At 49.0% G+C, this 20,505-nt stretch overlaps 1 protein-coding gene across 1 annotated transcript in view; it reads left to right on the forward strand.

Annotated features, from left to right (window-relative positions):
• The window catches only part of IL6R (interleukin 6 receptor), a gene marked incomplete at its 5' end in the record, with an annotated part of 45,446 nt that extends 38,087 nt beyond the window's left edge, over positions 1-7,359 (forward strand). The window contains one exon of the mRNA XM_012733254.1: positions 4,950-7,359. Within this exon, the coding sequence (XP_012588708.1) occupies positions 4,950-5,196 (247 nt within the window). The remainder of the gene's footprint in view (positions 1-4,949) is intronic.
• Between the last annotated feature and the right edge of the window lie 13,146 nt (positions 7,360-20,505).

A 20,505-nucleotide genomic window follows, 5' to 3' on the forward strand; every position in this document is an offset into this window, starting at 1 on the left:
ACATGTCTCCAAAGAGCAGACCCCCAGGGGCCTGCGAATGTTCCAGCCTATTGCTCTTGGTCATGGTTAGGAGCATCATTGCTGAATTAATACCCAGGCCGTGTCGGGCCATGACCCTCTCATCCCACCCACTCCCTCTCTCCAGATAAATCAGCAAACAGTGCTCCCAATTAACAAAGAGAAAGAAAATTTCCAAACTTTTAATCCGATGACTTTACTGCAGGAATTTGCAGTTTTGCATATGTTGAAGGTGTAAAAGAAGTCAGGCAGGGTCCACTTTGGACAGTGGCCCGTTTTAATGATAATCCAGTGTAAGCGGGGGAGAAACTTCACTCCCGCTTTTCTTTCTCTTTATGAAGTATAATTTTCAAGTCCCAGCCCACCTCCCCTCCCCACACACACACTCCCCCAGTTGGCGATTGTGAGTGGTGGTGTAGGGGAAAGAGGGATGAGGTCTTTCATTTATTTATATATTTACTTGTGCACTTTTTTGGAGGGGCCCTGCTTCCTTTCCCTGAGGGCACGAACACTCCTGACCTTCTAAGGTCATCTGCGGCCAGCTGAGGGCACAGGTGCAGACAGCTAGGGTCTGGGGGAGAAGAGATCTGCTTTCTGGCTCCCCGCAGGCCCAATGGCAGACTGCCTCCAAAGAGTCTTAAATACTCTTGCCAGAAAGCACCAGGTACCTGGGCGGAGGGCAGTATGGAGGACAGGTGAGGGGCAGCCACAAGGGTCACTGGAGCCCCATTCTCGGCCGCCATGGGAAGCCAGGACAGGGAGCCAGGACAGCAAGCTGGCCGAACACCACCAGTCGCGTGTGTGCGGTGTCCCTGAGACCCAGCCAAACATGACGCCAAGGTAGGCCCTGCCCCTCTTCCCCACGACCCCGATGACTCAGGGCCGGGAGGGCCCCAGTCCTCCTGCTGGGGTCTGAAACTCCCTCCCGGGGGCCTGAGAGTCCCTGTCCACACCGGGGGTTCTGGCACCCGCTCACCCCAAGCCATATCTGGAGGAGGCGTCCCACCACTTGCCTGCCCGGGTGTCGGCAGGAGGGATATGAGCATGGCAGCCCAGGGGGTCCTCACAGTGACCCTGAGCCAGCTTGATCCCCAAGTAGATCTGAGTTGCTAGATTAGCAAGATGACAACTCCAGCTATGCCCAGGGTTGTTTTCACTATGATTTTGCAATCGCCTGTGAGCAAGATGTCCAAAGAGCTTCAGAAGATGAGGTTCCTAATTAGTGGAGCAGCAAGAGCTCACTATATCCTTATGCCTTTGGGTCAATAGGGGCCATATTAGCATGCAGGGCTCGAGCTACTGCAGTCTAAGGGATTCCTTGCCTCCCCTCTGTGATCTATTCTACAACAAGAGGACTTCAACAGGCCTTTCTCTTACCCTACCACAGACTGACTAGAGTAAATATCACGATTTCCACTCGTCAGATGAGAAAACTGAAGCTGAAAGAGATGAAATGATTGCAGCTTGTAATCTCAAAGCTCATGCTCGTTGGGAAGGATGTTGGGGTCCTTTAGTCAAATGTAAAATGTTACAAATGAGCAAACAACCTAGAGTGAGATGACTTGCCTAAGGACCAGCAACTTGTTAATAGCAGAGCAGAGAGTAGAATCCAAGTCCTGGGCCCCCACCCACCACGCTGGCCTACACTCCGCTGAGGTGACCTGTCCCTCCTGTCAGTCCACCGCTGGCCAGTGGCACCACTCGCAAGCATGCCACCTCAGTGTTCTGTTACCCACCAGCAGAAGCATTAGGTTGGGAATTGGCCAGTGCATTCGTCACGGACCTAGTTAGCTACAGTGTGGATGGTACCCGGACAATAACTGGCTGCTAAACAACCAGAGTGTCTCATAGGGCAAGCGCCTGCGCTGAGAACCTACTAGTAATTTATTTCTTAGCCTAGTGAGTCTTGATAATCTATATCGGGCAGGTTTATTTGGAAAGAAGCCAGTTACTTCAAGTGATGAAAAATCCCTTTACGCCCTGTCCCTTGGGTCAGGGCTGAACCGAAATGGGTTGGCATGACACGTGACCACAGGCAGCATGTGAGAGGATGTGAGAGGCAGGTTGCAACAAATCTTACCAATCCATACCACATTTTCTTCTTTACTGCTTTTATTTTGTGCCTCAAACCAAGCAGAGCATTTTCCTAAACATTTTTACCGTGGTATCAGAGATAGTTTTAAAAAGTAAATGTGCCCTTGGAAAAGATGTGTCTTTTCCTTAAGTGCATGTCCTGACTTACAGGGAGTCAATTCTCTCCACCTGCCCCTTACAACCCTCCTGTTCTCTCTATTTTATGGCATTGGGCACTGGGAAAATGGGGTTCTCAGAGCAGAGAAGTGCTGCTCTGTAGAAATACTCCAGGTCGTGTCTCAGTCCAGCACGTTAATCACCACAGACTCCCACCTCTGTGGTGTCCTTGGCCACAGCAGTGCGCAGTGGGTGGCCTCCGTGGCCTTGGTAGTGGTGCCTGTCAATATAAAAGATCCTTTCACTACATCTTGGCTTCCACATCTGTTTTTTTTAAGAGTGAAGGTTATCATGAAAAAATTTTTAGCTGCATTTTCTTTCTCTTTAAAAATTTATTTTATTTATTTATGCATACAAAAACTGGGGTGTAGGCCAGAGATGTGGGGGATGAGAAGATTCACTAGAGAGAGAGTGGGGAGCAGAACAAGTGGATCTACTGAAATACACTGCTGAGATACACTGTGCCATGTGGCCAGGGGTCAAACTCACACCACAGTGGCTGGTGATAGCACTGACTTTAACCCTCATGCCACCAGGGAGGCCCCTAGCTGCATTTTCTTTAAATGAAATATTATGATGCCTAAATATGTAGAACAGATGGAAGGTGGAGGCTGATATGTTGAATGACGTCTGCAGCTTAGCTATTCCTCCTTCCTACCTTCCCCCACACTCCCACACCCTCAGGACTTGTTCAGACCCCACCCTGGGCAGGGCAATGCCAGGTGTGGGCAGCTGATTTCCAAGATCCCATGACTAGTGACTTTTAGGAAAGGTCTCATCCACCCTTCAAAATAGTTCAAAAGAAGAAAAGTTTATCTTTCTCATTTACTCATGTAGTTGCTTTTAAAAAACTGAAGGCAGAGACTTTTCCATCTTGGTTAGTGAATACCAATAGAGACTTAAAATGATGAATATATGATTATTTGCTAAATACTAGCAACTTGTTGAATACTGACCAGTAGAAAGAAGAAAAAACCATACATATCCAAGACAACCACTGCTAATTTACAAAATGTGAATGTGACCAACATCAGCAAACACGAGAACCTCCCTCTCAGGGGGGCCCCCTCCTGGATCCCACAGGTGACCCGCCTGTGCGTTGCTGCCCAGATCAAGAATACTTTGTGTCTTCATGAATTTCCGCTGACTGTTTTTCCTCTGCATAGTTTCTTGCTTGTTTCTACATAACCATGATTACACTGTAGCTACGACTTTGCATCTTTTAAATTCAGTGTTCGTTATAAACCTTTTTGTCCAGATTTTTATTATAAATTCTTTGTAAACCTCACTTTATTAGGTGTAGTAGACTCCCCCATTAGTGGGTGTACCCAAGTTCACTGACCACCCTCCTATTGTTGGGCATCTGGTTTGGTTTTTGATTTTATAGACAACACCGTGTTGAACATCTTGGTGTGTGAAGTTTTTTTCCATAGCTATGCTATTTCCTTGGGTATGATCCCAGCAATGGAATTCGTAGGTCAGAGGGCCTGAATATTTTGAAGTCCAGAGTGTAATGACTCACTCTTGAGGACTCTCATTGGGAGAGGCATGGAGGGAGCAGGGGGGAGGAGGGGGAGAATTCCACCAGGAGTCAGTAAGGACCCTCTCGCGCACCCTTCCTGTGTGGTGCCTACGTAGTAAAGCCTTAAGTAACATTGAGAAGGAAGATTGTTTATGCCATTTTGATAGTAGGCTAAGAGCCAACTATCAATTATTTATCATAACAAGGACAGGAATAGCTTGTCGATACAAAAAGAAACCTAAGGAAAATCCCTAATCCTTGTTTTTGACTTTGGTTTCCCCTCCTCCCTCCCAATCCTGCCTGGAATAACTGGTATTGGTGGCATTGAGGGAGACCACCTAGCTCCCACTTGGGGGTTTTAGGCATCAAGGTGGGAAGCAGGAGGAAGGAGAGGGGCCGGGGCCCTGGCTGCCCCCGCAGTCAGAGGCCCCTCAGGAAGGAGACCTGACTGTACCTTTGAAGATCGCTATCACCGTCCCATCTGTCTTTGGGCCCGGTGCTCAACAGTGTGAACGAAGCTGTGATCAGAGAGATGTCTATCTCCTTCCTGTTTAACATTGACTTTCCTGTCAAGTGAGTCACTTGTGCCCAAGTGGTACCCATGGTTGAGTCTGTGAGAACTCATCAGCATGGTGGGAGTGGGCCCAGAGTGGAGTGAGAGAATACTGGAAGCAAGAGGCGAGCTGTTGGGGGAGGAAGCAGCCCTCCCTGCTGCGAAAGGGCCTTGCAGGTGATCTGCTCCTGCCAGCCCGAATTTGACTGAGGCCCATTTTCCTTTCCTGCTAAAAGAATTCTGTCTGTCTGCCTGTCTGTCTGCCTGTCTCTGTCTCTCTCTTTCTCTGTAAAGGAATTTGGGCCTGGTATTTAACGGGCAGTCACTGGAAGAGGACAACTTGGGTTCTTGATTCCTAAGGGAACACTCATGCCCACAGGCCCCTCAGTTCCTCATTTGTCAACTGCATGGACAGTACAGACCTTTTCTCTTGGGGTGTTTTTGGAACCCCAGTTCTTCAAAATATTGTGTCATTCCTGTGACAGAAACACAGCTGATGAAGTCATCATTGTTTTGAACTGAAGCCCAGGCATGGTAGGCCACCAGGCCGGTGCAGCACAGGGGAACTAAACATCTGTGTGTTTGTCTTTGTGTGTTTGTGTGAAGGTTCAGGAAGACATGGAGGCTGCAGGCGCTGAAGGAAGGCAAGACGAACATGCATCCGCCGTATTCTCTGGGACAGCTGGTCCCTGAGAGGCCCAAGCCCACCCCAGTGCTGGTGCCCCTCATCTCTCCACCTGTGTCCCCCAGCGGCTCTGGGCTTGACAGCGGGTCGAAGCACGGCCACCCAGATGCGAGGGGACCGCAGAGCCCTTATGACGTCAGCAACACAGACTACTTCTTCCCCAAATAGCTGGCCAGGTGGCCCTGGCGGGCTGGGATGCGGGCCTGCTGAGCTGTGGCCAGCGAAGCACAAACTGGCTTAGTAAAAGATGCTCCTCACTTACTGCCATTCCAGCTCATCTCAGGGGCATGGAGCCTCAGCTTCGTTGTGCAGAAAGCTCTGCCCGGTGAATACGGGTTTGCTGTGTGTGTTCAGAAGGAAGAGGTGATTGAGTTTTGGAACCAGCCTTCCCCTAATGAGCTGTTTACAGGTGAGCGTGGCTTCAACCCCATGGAGAGAGCCGTGTCAGCACCCTGCTGGACACTGTGACAGGTGGAGTGGGGCTGCTTTGCAGGCCTTGGAGAGCCCAGGCCTGCTGGGACAAGCTTCTGGCCACCCAGACACAGCTCCACAGGCTGTGCCCTCAGGCTGCGGGATGGATTTCCAGTCAAGGACCCTCAGTCACCTGTCCCTGGCCCACAGCAGTTTTCTTTCTGGTTGAAACCCAAGTGCCTTGGCATCCAATTTCTCAAGGCCTGACAGTAGCTATTTCATGAACCGCTGAGACTGGGGGAAGCTCTCCCCTATCTCTCTTCCCCACACAGCTGAGGGGTGATGGGGAATGGTATCTCAGGGCCTGATGGTTTGAAATGGAATTATAATTAGTTCCTCATTAGCATTTGCTAAATGTGAATGACAATCCTAGGCACTTGCTGAATCCAGAAGCAGCTGTACTGGCAGGAATTCCTTCTTTGGGACCCAGGACTTCAGGAGAGAAGCCGAGAGGCAGGAGGGAGGGGGTACAGGGACTCCCCGTCCCCTGCAGTAACACAGCCCAGGGGGGACTGGGCCATGGGGGCTAGACGAGGGGACCGCAGCCTCTGGAAACCAACATTCTCTGCTGGCCCCTTCCTCCTGCTCCCTAAAAAGTGACATTGGGGTGGGGGGGCTTCTGCCTTTGGTGAGAACAAACTGTTTTACTCCAGCTTTGTTTATTTTGCTTTCAACTGAGCCTGAGTAACTAGGGAAGATAATATTTATGTGAAAAGACAAAAGAACCGGGCAAGTATGTATTTTAATTTAGTTTTGAAAAAAACTGTGCTTTCTTGAGAGGGTGGAAGATCCAGTATTAGCTGTGTGTCAGTATATAAATAACCAGGGGAAGAGCACAAATAACTTTGTTTAGCACAAAACTGAGTCAAGTGAAAAAGGAGGAGAAAAAAATATTTTCCCCTTTAGAAAAGAGACGGTTTCATTCTAAATTTTAGAATGTTTTAGTTTTAAGAAGTGAAAAAGGCATCAGCTAGCCTCTTGTCTGATTTAGGGGAAAAGCAGCTAGTCACGCTCCTGGGGAGGAGAAGGAAATGGGGTCCACTCCCTGGCATGCTGGGAAGCCTCCCACGGCTACCAGGCAGGGTCAGCTGGAAACCCCCACCCCTGGAAGCCACGAGCCCTGCGTTATCAACAGCAGGCTCTTCTGCAAAAGTCCCGACGGTGGCCCCTTCCCCCTTTTTCTTTAGTTCCTCGAATTGGATTAGGTCGGCGTGTACAGAGGGCCTGCTCATCGCCTAGCGGTCCTGCCGCCGCTAACCACTGCAGCGAGCTTTTCTGTCAGGCGTTGGAAACTCAGTGACATTGCTGGTTACCCAGACAAATACCCTTGAGATCATGTGTCTCCCAATGAAGCTGTGATTAAAATCTGTCGAGTAACCACAAAGTAAAGATCCGCCAGCCACAAAGCCCTTCAAGTAGTCCGACAGCCCCTCAGGGCATCCGCCACGCCCTCAGGGTGCACAGGGTGGAAACGACCGTCTTCTTATTTCATCAGATTCGCACTATTTCTATCTTGGGCGAGCAGTGACTTTCACAGCTGACTGTCAGTTTCAGACCCTGTTGCTGCTTGAGATGTCCCATCCTGTGCTGGCAGAAGTCAGGCAGGTGTTTTTTTTTTTCTTCTTTTGTGTGTGTGTGTATTTTGTTTTGTTTCTCTCAAGTTTCTTTAATGGAGAACAGCAAAAGAAATGCTGTTCAGGGGATATAAGGAGGGTGAGTGTGTGTCATGGGTCTTTACCCCTTCCCAAGGCTTCACCCACATGTGCGAGGCAGGGCCTCACTGGTGGAAGATGTAGGTGCAGATAGCTCTTTAGGGCTGAGAACCGGGCAGCTTTGATCTTCAGATTGTTATTGCTTTCGTTATTATTGTAACTAATAACGAAACTGCTTTGTCTTTTATACATCGAGGAGGGTTTTTTCCCTTTTTTTTTTTTATAAGCTAGTGTAAATGTAGGAAGAACATCTGTCTCTGGGTGGAAGGGTTTGCTTAATGCACACACCCTGTACTCTCCTCTGTCCCTGAATCTACAGCCAGCGGATGTCCCCAGCTCAATTTCCCTGAGTTTCTGCCACACCTGCTGCCCTTGATCTTCAGCAGTGATGTTACCCACCAAACAGCGGTTGCACAGCCAGGTGTAAGATGATGGGACAGTGAGTTTATATTAAACACGACAGCTTACCTGCTAGAAGGGAAAAGTAGAAAATATGCTGGTTCAAGGTTTACATGAAAACCAGCATTACTTTTTGCAGCATTAATGAGACCTTTTTGTAAAATGTCCAGAGGGAAGCATTGCATGCGTCCACAGAGATGTAGGTAACCCTGAGAGCTCTTCCCTCTGGTGGGCACTTGCCTTTGCCAGGTTTCGTTACAAACCTGCTTTTTTTGTGAGACTCTGGGGTCACACTGCATCCCCACAATTTCCCTCATGTCCCAGGGGAAGGAAAACACCATTACAAGCTGTGGACTCTGTTGCTGGAACAGGATAAGGAAACTACCTGGTGGTGCAGAGAGTCTGGTGGTGCAGGCAGGGAGCGGTCATGCTTGGGGTCCTGCAGAATGTTCAGGATTGTCTTGTCAGGACACTTAAGCTCCTCTTTGGAGGCACTGAAGGTTGACCTACTTGGGCAGGCGTCTGGCACCCAGTACCATCTGGAGTTGATGGAAGTTTATCTTCATTTGGAGAAGTTGGGGCAGCCAACGGTCTTTGGAACATGAACCCCGAACCCAGCTTTCCCACATAACAGCCGGCAGTAGGGCTGTGACAGAAGGGACAGGGCCAGCTGGCTCAAGGCCTGTGCCAAACGCGCCTGAATGTCCCCTGAAGGCCCTTCCAGCATCTTGTCCTAGGGGTGGCCTGGCGCCAGTGCTGCTGTTTCTATGGCGACCTTAATGATTATTAAGGAATGCTGTCAGTTTTAGGAACATATGCTCAAGCCAAGATCTACTTTAGGAGGGAGGATTGGAACAGCATGTAGCAAGACTGTTAATTAATAGAGAAACCATATTTGGATGGAGATCACACATCTGTTAAATAGAATACCTCAACTTTACAGTTTTTGTAGAGAAATAATAGTTTTAAGTTTTGTTTTTATTTTTTTACCTAATTACCTTAAAGCAAATGCTAAAGGCTGATGTCTGTATGTGGGGCAAAGGGTCAGTATGTTTTTCTTTCTTTTTTTTTTTCTTTTTACCAGCTCTTTTGCATTTAAAGTGAAATTTGTAAATGTTTGAAATAAATAATTTCTAAAAATACGTTTGAGATGTAGCCATACTTTGGGCACCTGGGTTATTTAAAGGAAGACTTGTGATTACTGAGGGGGAAGGAGTGAGGAAAGGTGGATTTTAAGAAAGATGGGTTTCTAGTTGCATTTTGGGATGCAGTTTCCCTTAATGTAGGGTTAAGTGGCATCTGGGGAAAAAATCAGAGAAATTCAAGAAGCAATAGCAATTTCTTAAGACCTCAGCCTGCAAGTGCTTCCCACTGCAAGTTCTGGGCTTCCTGGAAGGGGCATGGGCTCTGCTACCGTCACTACCAGGCCCTGCGCCACAGGGGAGGCAGAGGGAGGGCTCTGTGCAGAGGGAGGGCTCTGTAGGGGGCTGTGCAGGGGGCAGGGGCGTGTTAACTGTCACCACAGGGACCTGCAGCCTCCACTGTCTGGCCAAACCTGTCCCCCAGTGGGAAGGGTCTTAGGTAGTGAATGCTTGGGACACAGCCATCTGCATCTTCAAACAGAGGGGCTCTGAGGTGAGGATGCCTTAGAGATAAGGGCTGCGGTGTAAACAGTTCAGGGCCGGGAGGAGGAGGAGGAAACCAAAGGGAAACCTGGATTGCGCAACTCGGCTGAGAGTCGAAGTGAGCCACACACACACTCACCCCCGCTCGCCCCGGTCTGGACAATCAGAGGAAAGCCCCGCACCCACTTACGGGATCCACATCTCCTCTAGGATGCCGGCATCCCCTGGGACTGGGCCCCGTCTTCCTGAAAGTGGCATGAAGCAGATGTCCCGGCGGTGGCTCAGCTGTGTGGGCCGGGCGGAGGGCGCAGGAGTGGGCCTGGAAATAGGAAGTGGAACTGGTACCCCCTCTTCTCCACAGCATCACTGTTAGGATGACATGGTTACCATGCTTTCTCTGGAAGAGTTGGGGAGAGCAGATGGTGATTCCTGCAGAGGAAGGCAAGAACACTCAGTTATTGGAACAGCCACTTAAGAAAGCGTTTTCCCTACTTAGTGAGGCATGAGGAGACCAAACCTTTCTCCATTTCCCACTGCGTTTGCGTCCCGCACTGGCACAGCCTTGCGGCTGGAAGACTGTAACTGGGACCGCAGGGGTTAGCTGGGGCTCGACCGCACTCAGGGAAGGCGGCCAGGTGGGCTGGCTGTGCGGCTCGTCGCTTAAACAAGCCTCACTGATGGCAACGACCTGGCACCATCCTTCAAATGCACACCAAACCTAGTTTCCCCATGAAAGTCCCTGTCCCCTGCAGATATATGTCACTTAGAAATAAAAAAACAACCCCCCCCAGCCATGTCTGTATGTCTGTTCCATACGGACAGCTCAAGGGACAATCCAAGATATGAATAAAATGAAATCACCAACTCTCGTGTAGAGGTATATGACATATGCAATTAAGGATGTTTCTTCTAAGAAAACTTTAAATTGCTTTAGTAAAGCTGTCCGATGGCCACAAAGAAAAATAGCCTGCTGCCTCCTGGGAAGCTGTATTTGAACATTTTATTGTCAGGTGTTTTTTTTTTTAAAGATTTATTTATTTATTCATATAGAACTGGGGTACAGGCCAGAGATGCGGAGGGTGAGAGGCTTCACCAGAGACAGAGTGGGGAGCAGAACAGGCAGATCGACGAAGTACACTGCTGAGGGGAGCAGCGGGCGGGCCAGGAGAGGTCTGCCACGCCATGTGGTCACCTCCGGGCCAGGCGGGGATTGAACTCATGCTGAAGTGGCTAAAGCTTCTTAGTGCTGTGCTTTAACCCACTGCGCCACCAGGGAGGGCCTATTGTGAGTTTTTTTCTTGTTTTTTTTAAATTTTTGGTTTTTATTATTGTGAGTTTTAAAGAATGAAAGTTGCTGGGAGGACAACCTTGGTACTGAAATGTAAGTGCCATGCAGCGCAGCTTGAGAAGGATGAGTGGGGTGAGTGGGACGCGCTGAGGCGGCCTGGCCTTAGAAGGGGAAGGGCCACCACCTGTATGCCTGCCCTGGCGACCAGCTGCACACACCAGGGACAAGCCAGCAAGGATTCAGTTCAGTCTGGGGTGGATCCCAGAAAGCAGAATAAACTCCCCAGCTGGCTCTGGGTTTGTGGTGTCTATGAGGACGAGGGTGCCCGGGGGCACATTTCAGGGGGTCAATCTGGAGGTCAGGAGAAGCCCAGGCTCCCACCCTGGACCCTCAGAGGCACAACAGCAGGTGTCTGTCTGAGTGTGGGCTGCCTGGGGAACTCTGTTGCTAGATGCCGCGGGCCTGGCATGCGGGTTCTGCAGCCACAATTTACTACAGGCACTGCTGGGAACATCCTCCGTGGGCAGCAACCGCCTCGTCCCAGCCCTGTCGGTTACCTTGAAGTCCACTGTCCATTTTGGGCAGGTCTATAAAAATTACCTAAAATAGGGGCCCTCCCTGGTGGCGCAGCAGGTTAAAGCACAGCACTGAGAAGCTAAAGCCACTTCAGCATGAGTTCGGTCCCCGCCCCGGAGGTGACCACATGGCGTGGCAGACCTCTCCTGACCTGCCCGCTGCTCCCCTCAGCAGTGTACCTCATCAGTTGGCCTGCTCTGCTCCCCGCTCTGTCTCTAGTGAACCTCTCACCGCCCCTGCACCTGTGGCCTGTACCCCAGTTCTGTCTGCATAAACAAATCTTTTTTAAAAAATTACCTAAAATAATGGCTGCCATTGTAGACCCTGCCCCATGTGCTTTACAAATGGGATGTTCTTCCACATCCTGCTGACACTGTGAGGTAAGCATTTTCACCTGTTTGCAGAGGAGGCCCCTGGGGCTCATACTGGTGAAGCTAGTGGACAAAACACCCGAGCTAGTTAATGGAGACCCGAAGCCTGGGTCTGCCTGACTCTAAAACTGGAGTTCTTTATCTAGGTGTGGTTAAGGACCCCAGCCATTGGGTTGGATGGGGGCTCCTCTTTCCTTACTCCTTTCTCAGGCCAGGTGCCCTTACCCCTGGCTGGTGGAAGTAGGGTGGGGGCCCACATCTGGAGGGGAAAGAGACCTGAGCTCCTTACCTGCTTTGCCTTGTCTGTCAGTGTGTATGGGCTGGACCAAGAGAGTTCTGGGGCAGCCAGAACCCCAACTGCCCATCAAACACAGGCCTCCCAGAAGATGGGTGGCAAAGGGGTAAACAGTAGTTAGTTCCATACACATCATGATCCTTGGTCTCTCTTCCATCTATACCAGCCATACTTATCAACTGCTCAGATGACCTGTTTTCCTACTTCCTTGGTATGCACTTCGTTGAACTTCCTTGAAATCCTGGAATTGTGCTTTATTTTTAGAGTGGAAGCCTTATTAGATCCACTCCGTCCAAGAGGATGAGTGGTCACCGTGCTGTAAGTCACGGTTCTCCCTGGGCAGTGCTTGCTGTGCCAACTTCGTGGCTGTGAGGAGAACCAATCCCTTCCCCTCGGAGTTGGCAGTTCCCCCAGGGAGCTACATAATTAAGGAGCAAATGCTGTCCTTGGGAACTAATGACTAATCTATTTGAGGGAGTCAGGGAAGGAAGGAAGGAAGGGACAGAGATGTGGAAGTGGAGAGTGAAGATGGGGGAGCAGAGTTCCGAGGAGCGGGCTGCTGGCTCCTTCTGGCAGAGGGCCTGGGAGCAGGAGGCGGCTGGAGGTGGGAGGAGGTGCGGGTGGGAGGCTGCCTCGGAAAGGAGCCATGCTGAGTGATTTTGTGATATTCTAACGTCGTTAGAAAAATCACTAAAGACCATTTGCTACTGTTTTCTTTTATGCATGTTTAAATTATTTTTTTCACAAGGATGGCAGTTTTACAATTAAAGAAAGTTTTTCATTAAGCAGTATCATCCCTCTATTTTGGAACCATTCAACCATGTATGAAAAATTATTATTGTAAAGTGCAAGAAGTAGGTGGGGATTGTAGATAAAACAAAATTGACCATAAGCCAGTACTGTTGGAACTCACTGATAGGTACAGACTGGTTCTTTAGGTTAATCTTTAAAAAGCTTGACATTCCCCATTTGAACGTGTGAGGATGGGGGAGAGGAGGTGAGGAACATTTCATGTGAAACTAATACTTAAAATAATCCATATAGTGGAGGATTATGGGGCTTTGGTGGTGGTGACACAGGGCAGCAAAGGGCACTAAACTCAGCAGGGATGGTGCCCAAATAGTTTACCAGTCACTGTCTGGGCTCTTCTCTTGTGTGCACAATTACAAGCCCACTCAGTCATGGGGAACAACAACAAAGGGATTTATTTGACAAAGCAGAAAAAGAAACGAGTTACTGAGGCCACTGATGGCCGTTTACCCAAAGCCGTGTCCAGTGTCACTCAGTCCTGCACACAGGCAGTGAAAGGGACGTCTTCACACCACTGAGACGGCGGGCCTCCTCTCCCAAATACCAGCTCACGGGTCTAAGATGGCATCTTCCTGCCACCGTGGACCAGGCGGCAGGTTCCACTCACGAGCACATCAAAAGATACAACAGGGACACTCCATGAGCTGCTGGGAATGTCCCAGTGCAGCACCAGACAAGCGACACTCAAAATAATAGTGGCCCGATGACCCCGACCATGGTCACAACCAGGCTGCAGAGCGTCTCCTTTGCCAGGCCACAGCTCAACAAGCCGCCTGGCTCCCAGGTCTCCTGTCTCCTTGGCCACGCGGCCGGCAGTGAGACGCCTGGCTCCGTTGGCCCCTTGGCCCCTTAGCCAGGCCACAACAGCTGTTTGGAAGTCTTTTGTAAGATCAGCGAGGTGGGGGGAGCCAAATCCACTAACCCCAAATGCGAATTACCAAGACTGCTCTCCAAAGAGCCCTGGCACCCCCTTTTACAGTCACTTATATCTGTTATAGGTTGCTCCCCCTCACTAGCGGTTCCCCTGGGGCTTGCTGTTCTCACCAGCAACCCCCTCCAGGCACCACCTGGAACACTTTATGGCTTCCTGCCACCACACTGAGGGGCGAAATCCTACTGTGGAAATGCTAATAAGGATGTAAAACAATGACACTGCATTAAAGAAAAAAGTCCAAAGCATGTATCAACTCATCTTTCTTTACTCTCCTTTAAGGCGCTGGTTTTCATTAACAACACACTGGTTGATACCTTGATAAAGTAATTGACTTTTATAAGCACACTGAGTAATATATATTGTTCTTTCAATTAATCAAATAAGTAAGGCAGTGCATTTATGCACATGAATCAGAAGCACAATGAATCATTAAAGAAACATGTCCTATAGGAAGCCTTTTAGGTTTGAAGCAAGATGCTACATGACTCACAGTGTGGGGGCAGCTGTTCTGGAGCTACCTGTGGATTTTGGAAATGTAATGCCTGTGTCAGAGCAAGTCTCCTCAGTATTGATTATCAGGGTTTTAGTCCACAGGACTTTAGAAGACTCTACCCAGGAGGGCAAGTCCAGGTGTGCCCACGGACAAGGGCCCACCCTGCCTTGGGGACAGAGGCCTCGGCCCAGGCCCTGCTCCCTCCGGGCCCATGGGGCTGACCTAGGGCTGAGAAGCCTTGGTCACATGTGGCAGCCTGGGGATCCAAGCTGCGACATGCATTTCCATTGTAAGACGACACCATTTTTGTTTTATCGTGACCAAAGAAACTATACATTTTGACATCTTATTCATTGCTCAGTGTACAGTTTTCGGCAATGGTAATTAATTAAGAGGTTGTATGAACAACTCCAGGTTTCCATCTCGCCAAACTGAACTACTTGTTTAACTCCCCACCCCCTGCCCCAGGACCTGGCAGCCCCTGTTCTACTTATGTCTGCAGGAGCTTGACTCTGGGTACCTCCTACCAGTGGAACCAAACTGTCTGTCTTTTTGTGACTGATTTATCACTTAGCATAGTGTCCTTGAGGTTCACCCATATAACGTGTCAACATTTCCTTCTTGTTTAAGGATTTATTTATTGATGCATGCAAGAACTGGCATACAAGCCAGAGGCAGGGGTTGGGGGTGAGAGGATGCAACAGAGACAGCTAGACAGGAGAGGTCTGCTGCACCATGTGGGTCAGCTCCCCCACCAGGAATCGAATGGGTACTGCTGTGGCTACCAACAGCTTTGTAGTGCCGATCTTAACCTGTTGTGCCAACAGGGAGGGCCCAACGTTTCCTTCCTTTTTAAGGCTGAATCGTAACTCCGGTTACCACTTTTATCCACTCATCTTTAACACCCCAGGTTTCTTCTATTTGGCAGTGACTGTGAATTCATTTAACTTGCTAACTAAAACCAAGTAGCCAGTTCACTCCTCCTCCTCCTAGTTGGAGCAATTATAGGCCTCGCCTGCGAAGGGCCAGGTATACAGCCTCAGTGGGACTCCTGTGGCACTGGGAGCTGCTGCAGAAGTCACTGGGCCACAGGACAAGGCGTCTGACTATCCCCAGTACCGATGCCCTGGTCTGGAAAGCACGGCTCGCGGAGCCACGGCAGATTAAAGTGAGATAATGTGTGGTGAACAACAGCATTTGTTTAGCAGCACAGTTGGTGTGTTTCTGCATCCACTACTGGCATCTTGGCCTGTCACAGGTCAGAATGTAAAATGCAACACCTAAGCCCCTGGCTCTTCTCAAGGGAATTCAGCCGGATTCTGAAAACCGCAGCCCTAATCATCAGGGAGAGGGAGGGGTCGTGGTGAGGTGAACATCAGGACAAACTTCCTTTTCTGGTAAACACGGACAGGGAAAAGAACAATAGGAACCGGTACCACCTGGTGGCAATTTATGTAAGTGTTCAAGGGAATTAAAAGTTTGCTGTGGGGGCCCTCCCTGGTGGTGCAGAGGTTAAAGCACAGCACTGAGAAGCTAAAGCCACTTCCTCAGGAGTTGGATCCCGCCTGTCCCGAGGTGATCCACATGGTGGCAGACCTCGCCTGGCCCCTCTGCTGCTCGGCTCAGCAGTGTGCTTCATCAATCTGCCTGTTCTACTCCCCACTCTGTCTCTGGTGAAGTCTCTCACTTGCCCCTGAGCCTCTGGCCTGTACCCCAGTTCTGTATGCACAAATAAATAAATCTTTAAAAAAAAAAGTTTGCTATGGAAGGACCCAAGTTCTTCTAGAACTTCCGATGAGTTTGAACATTTCTAAATCATAGCTTCCAGTGGTAGTGCTCAGCCACAACTGGGTATCAAAACCACCAGGTAGGGTTTAAAAACAAAATAGATTTCAACTTCACAACTGACTAAAGCATCAACAACCATGGCTGGGTTGGAGGCACCTGTGCTTGACCCAAAGGATAAAACACAAAGCCACAGGTGAGCTGCCTGGCCAGGGGTGAGGATACAGACAATCATTCTCAGCTCAGGAAAGTGGTCAAGGAGACAGAAGGTTTGTAACAGGGTGGACCCTAGGAAAAGGAGAAGTTCCAGGTTCCCTGCCCCACCCAGAAGGAGGGTGGAGCTGAGCAGAGAAAAAGGAGAGAAGAGAGAAGGAGAGAATGAAGCAGCATGGAGAGCCAGGAAACCTGAGGAAGCCACATGGAGCAGCAAGCATGTGATGAAGAAACTGTGCTTGTTTCCTGACCGCAGATCGGTTAAGGCAGATGTGGGTGAGATACCTGTAGGGAGGTGACTCTGGCAGTGTTTATATTGATTTTGATTTTGCTCTTTTCCTCCCAGATTTGCCTGGCCATTTCTGACCCTTTTCCATGGGTCCCGGCCAGAAGGTGCTTTAGTCTTGTGGCAGCTTTCAGGCCTTGCTTTGGGCCAATCCCTTTTGGGTGGACTTTTGCCCACGAGGGGATGGGCCACTTCAGGTGTTTGATTTAGAAGTTATATTCTTTGTGTTCTGTATTGTATATTACTGTACTAAAGTCCCTTTTCATTAAAGCTTTATATGTTTTGTCTTGTTGCGGCGGGTGGCAGAACCCACTTAGAGCAGGCAGGATTTTGGGGGCTTCAGGGGTTTCTCCCTCTCCCCCTGTCCTCTAACAGAATTGGGGTGCCCTATAACAGATTTTGTCCTATAACAGGTTAAGATTTCATGGCATTCCTGTGAAATGGGAAGAAAGGACCAGAAGGGCTCCCATGACTTGGAGGGAGAAAGACACAGCCTTGTTTAGACAGTTTCATAGTCACCACAACTATAACTGCAAAGGAGTTGCAAAGACATTGACTTACCAGAGTTACACAATGGCACACATTTTCTGGGGTTTAGCTTCACTTCTCTCTGCCATGTCCCCGCCTCACATTCTAGTTCACCCCTCCCCCCCTGAAACCAGGTTTGTCAAGAGTAGTTGTTTTGTTGTGATTTTGTTACTTTATTTCACTTAGCATACTCACCTTAAATCCCAGCCCCATTTGTGCAAAAGGCAAGAATTCCTCTTTATGTAGCCAAGTATCCCCACAGGGCATCTGGACAACTCCCTCATGCTCACAGCCAGGCCACTGAGGTGGTCTTCAGCCCTGGCTGTTGTGCACAGTGGTTTTGTTTGGTAGCTTCACAATTTATGGTGTTTTCACGTTCTTGAGATAAACACCTCAGAGAGGCTCTGCTGGGGCATGTGGCATTTCCATTTATAGTTAAAGGACTTGTTTTCCTTCAGGGCTGCTCTTACCCCCCCCCTTGCCCCCCCCTCCCCAGCAGCAAGGGCTGGAGAGCCCCCTCCAGCACCCCAGCACCGCCCTTTGCTGCTGTCTGACGCTCAGTTGTGAGGTGATAGTTCCTTGTGGTTGTGACTTGCAGTGACCGAAGCGTGTGACCTCTGCTGTCGCTGTGCCACAGGAGGGGGGTGATTCTCAAAATGCACGGAATCAAACAAAAAACACTGGCTTTCTTGGAATAATACTCATTTAAAGTTATATTTTAGAGTAAACCGTCTTCAGCCTATACTGGCTACTGCAACACATCCAGAAACTTTATGAAATCTTTCTGGAAGAATATAAATTATTAAAGCACAACAGATAGGCACCTTTATTACATACCATCTTCAAATATTTTCAAAAGTTACAACACGTATTAGTTGACCATTAAGCTTTTAAAGTCCCCTGACAAAATAATCAGCTAAAACTTGGCAAAATGAGATGTCCGTCCGCGGAAGTGATCAGGATTTCCCGCTCTCCCGCCATTAGCATCAATGATGCACGCCTGTGGTCTCACACGCGGGGCTGATGGCGGCACCCGGCGGAGGTGTGGGCTGTGTGTGAACGTGGGGGCCTGTGAGCCTGCAGGCTGAGCATAAAAGGCAGGCAGCGGGGCGGGGCGGAGCGGAGCGGCAGCAGAGGATCTGCCGCGGAGTGCAGGAGAGACAAGTGGAGACTACGAGAAAACGCTGGAAAGAGTGAAGACTTATCGAGGGCTGGACAGCCTATCTCCTGAACGCAGGCCCCCAGCCTGGCTGCCTCACTACAGCAGGTTCATTAAAAAAGAAAGTTCATTAAAAGCCTGCAAAAGGGCCCTCCCTGGTGGCCTAGCGGGTTAAAGCACAGCACTAAGAAGTTAAAGCCACTTCTGCATGAGTTCGATCCCCGCCTGCCCCAGAGGTGACCACATGGCGTGGCAGACCTCTCCTGACCCGCCCGCTGCTCCCCTCAGCAGTGCACTTCGTCGATCTGCCTGTTCTGCTCCCCATTCTGTCTCTGGTGAGTCCTCTCACTGCCCCTACACCTCTGGCCTGTATCCCAGTTCTGTATGCATTATAAAACAACAACAACAACAACAACAACAAAAAACCTGAAAAAGGCACTGAGGCTTCCAGGACTCTCCTTTACTCATCTGCCAGGGTCTATAGAGAACCTGTTCCGTGCCTTGCTAGCAAGCACTTCACTGTCCCAGAGATCAGTCCCCAGCACATTTATCAAATTACAATTTAAGATTCTAAACTACGAGATCCAGCCATGTGGGCAGGGAAGGGCCTAGTGAAGACAGCTGCATTAGGTTGCCAACTACCCTTTCTGAGGAAAGGACTTATTTCAAAATGGCAACTGCTGTGTCATCCCCGGCCCCCACCCCCTCTTTGGGCTGTATCAGAAATCGTCTAGAAAGCCCTACCCTAACGCTCCTCTTGCTGCCCACCGCAGTTCTCTCTCTCTCCACTAGATGGCAGTAGCACACCATCGCAGCCCTACAGGATCAGAAATTAAGGCGACCAAGTCACAGCTCCCCTGGAGGCCAGGTTTTTCTAAGTCCAAGTTAATGGGGAACAAAAAACAGAGATAAGAACAAATAAGTGATTCTAAAAAGATCATAAAGCCAAAGTAGTGGTGGTTATGCTGAGTAGGCAAGAGACAGCTAACGAAGGGGAGCCATCTCTGAGAAAGGTTTCAAAGAAATTCTAACTACTAAAAGAATGCGGAAAAGGGAAATGACATCAGAGTATCTTGGGTCCCTGCCTCCCAGAATGAAGAAAAATGGGGCATTAACGTTTGACTAAAAAAGGGGGGATTTTAATAGAACAGAAAGGCTATCCTCACCTAAAAAGCGACTGCACAATTTCTCAGACTCAACTATTCTCCTGAATTATTAAGATTTAGCCTGGTGGCTCAAAGGGCTGAGTCTCAGCACTATTAAGCTATCAGCGGGCACTGCAGTGTGAGTTCGATTCCCAGCCAGGGAGCTGACCCACATGCAGCAGACCTCTCCAGTTTCACCTGTTGCTTCCCCTCAGCAGTGTATTTCAGTCAATCTGCCTGTTCTGCTCCCCACTCTGTCTCTGGTGAATCCTTTCACTTCTGGCATCTCTGGTCTGCACCCCAGCTCTTGTAAGCATAAATAAATCTTTAAAAAATATTTTGTCAGTAACAATGGCTATAGGGTAATATTATGATTGAAATAAATTCAATGAACAAATTATTTAGCACAATTGCCCCATCTCAAAACTTCTGGCTGTCCCTGTAGATTACACCCCCCCCATCCCAGGGCAGAGGCAATAAATGAATAACAATTCAGCAACAGACAGAGCCTAAACAGCAACAGAATAAAGGCTCTTTTCATGTTTCTTAAGAAAGTACTTTGGATGACTTAAAAGGACACTTCTGTCGCCCACAGAGAGTAGGTATGTTCATGTTTACCTTTTCAGGCACATTAACATTTCTCCTCTCATTTATTCCTATTCACTTAAATACACATAACTCCACTGGTTGAAATCCATCCTGACAGAAATCGCCATGATTATCAAAGCAAGTGGAAATAACTGTTTACCTCTGTTCTTATAGATCTGAAACTCATCAAGTAACTAGAGCATAGCATTTTTTTTTAAAGGAGGTGCGATCAAGGAGACAGAACACATGCAGGAGATGCAGTGGGTGCTACATTCAAGGCAAGGGAGAAAAGATTTGCTAGAAGAACTCATTATTTTCTCCAGAAAAAAAAATCAGAAAATATTCTAGAGGCAAAATTAATGATAAAGGAAGAAGCCAACAGGAAAGACCTGTGTGGAAACAAAATGACAAAAAGCTGGAGCACCAGGGCTCAGGGAGGAAACATGTCGCAGGGTTTCAGGTCGCAGCTCGAGAGAGGCTTAACAAGGAAGCCATTAGGGCTACCCTGCTGCGCATAATTGTTTCTATAACATATGCTACTTTGTGCCACAGCCCAGCTGTGAATTCCCTGGCTTTTGTCAGCTTGTGTCACAACCTTAAGAAGAAAATAGTTGCTTAATCCCTCTCCCCTCCTAATTCACTCTATTTCTTCTCCATCTAAGTTTGTGTACGACGGTGAAGTAACAGGACTGTACATAACCTCCACCACTCCTCCACTTACCCTAGGGTAAAGAAAACAGCCTGTCAGAAAAACACTACAGAGAAAGCACAATACCTGGCATGTGTCAGACAATAAATA

This window comes from Condylura cristata, unplaced genomic scaffold (genome assembly GCF_000260355.1).
Source record: "Condylura cristata isolate star-nosed mole 26May11 unplaced genomic scaffold, ConCri1.0 scaffold00040, whole genome shotgun sequence".
NCBI classification, from domain to species: domain Eukaryota; kingdom Metazoa; phylum Chordata; class Mammalia; order Eulipotyphla; family Talpidae; genus Condylura; species Condylura cristata.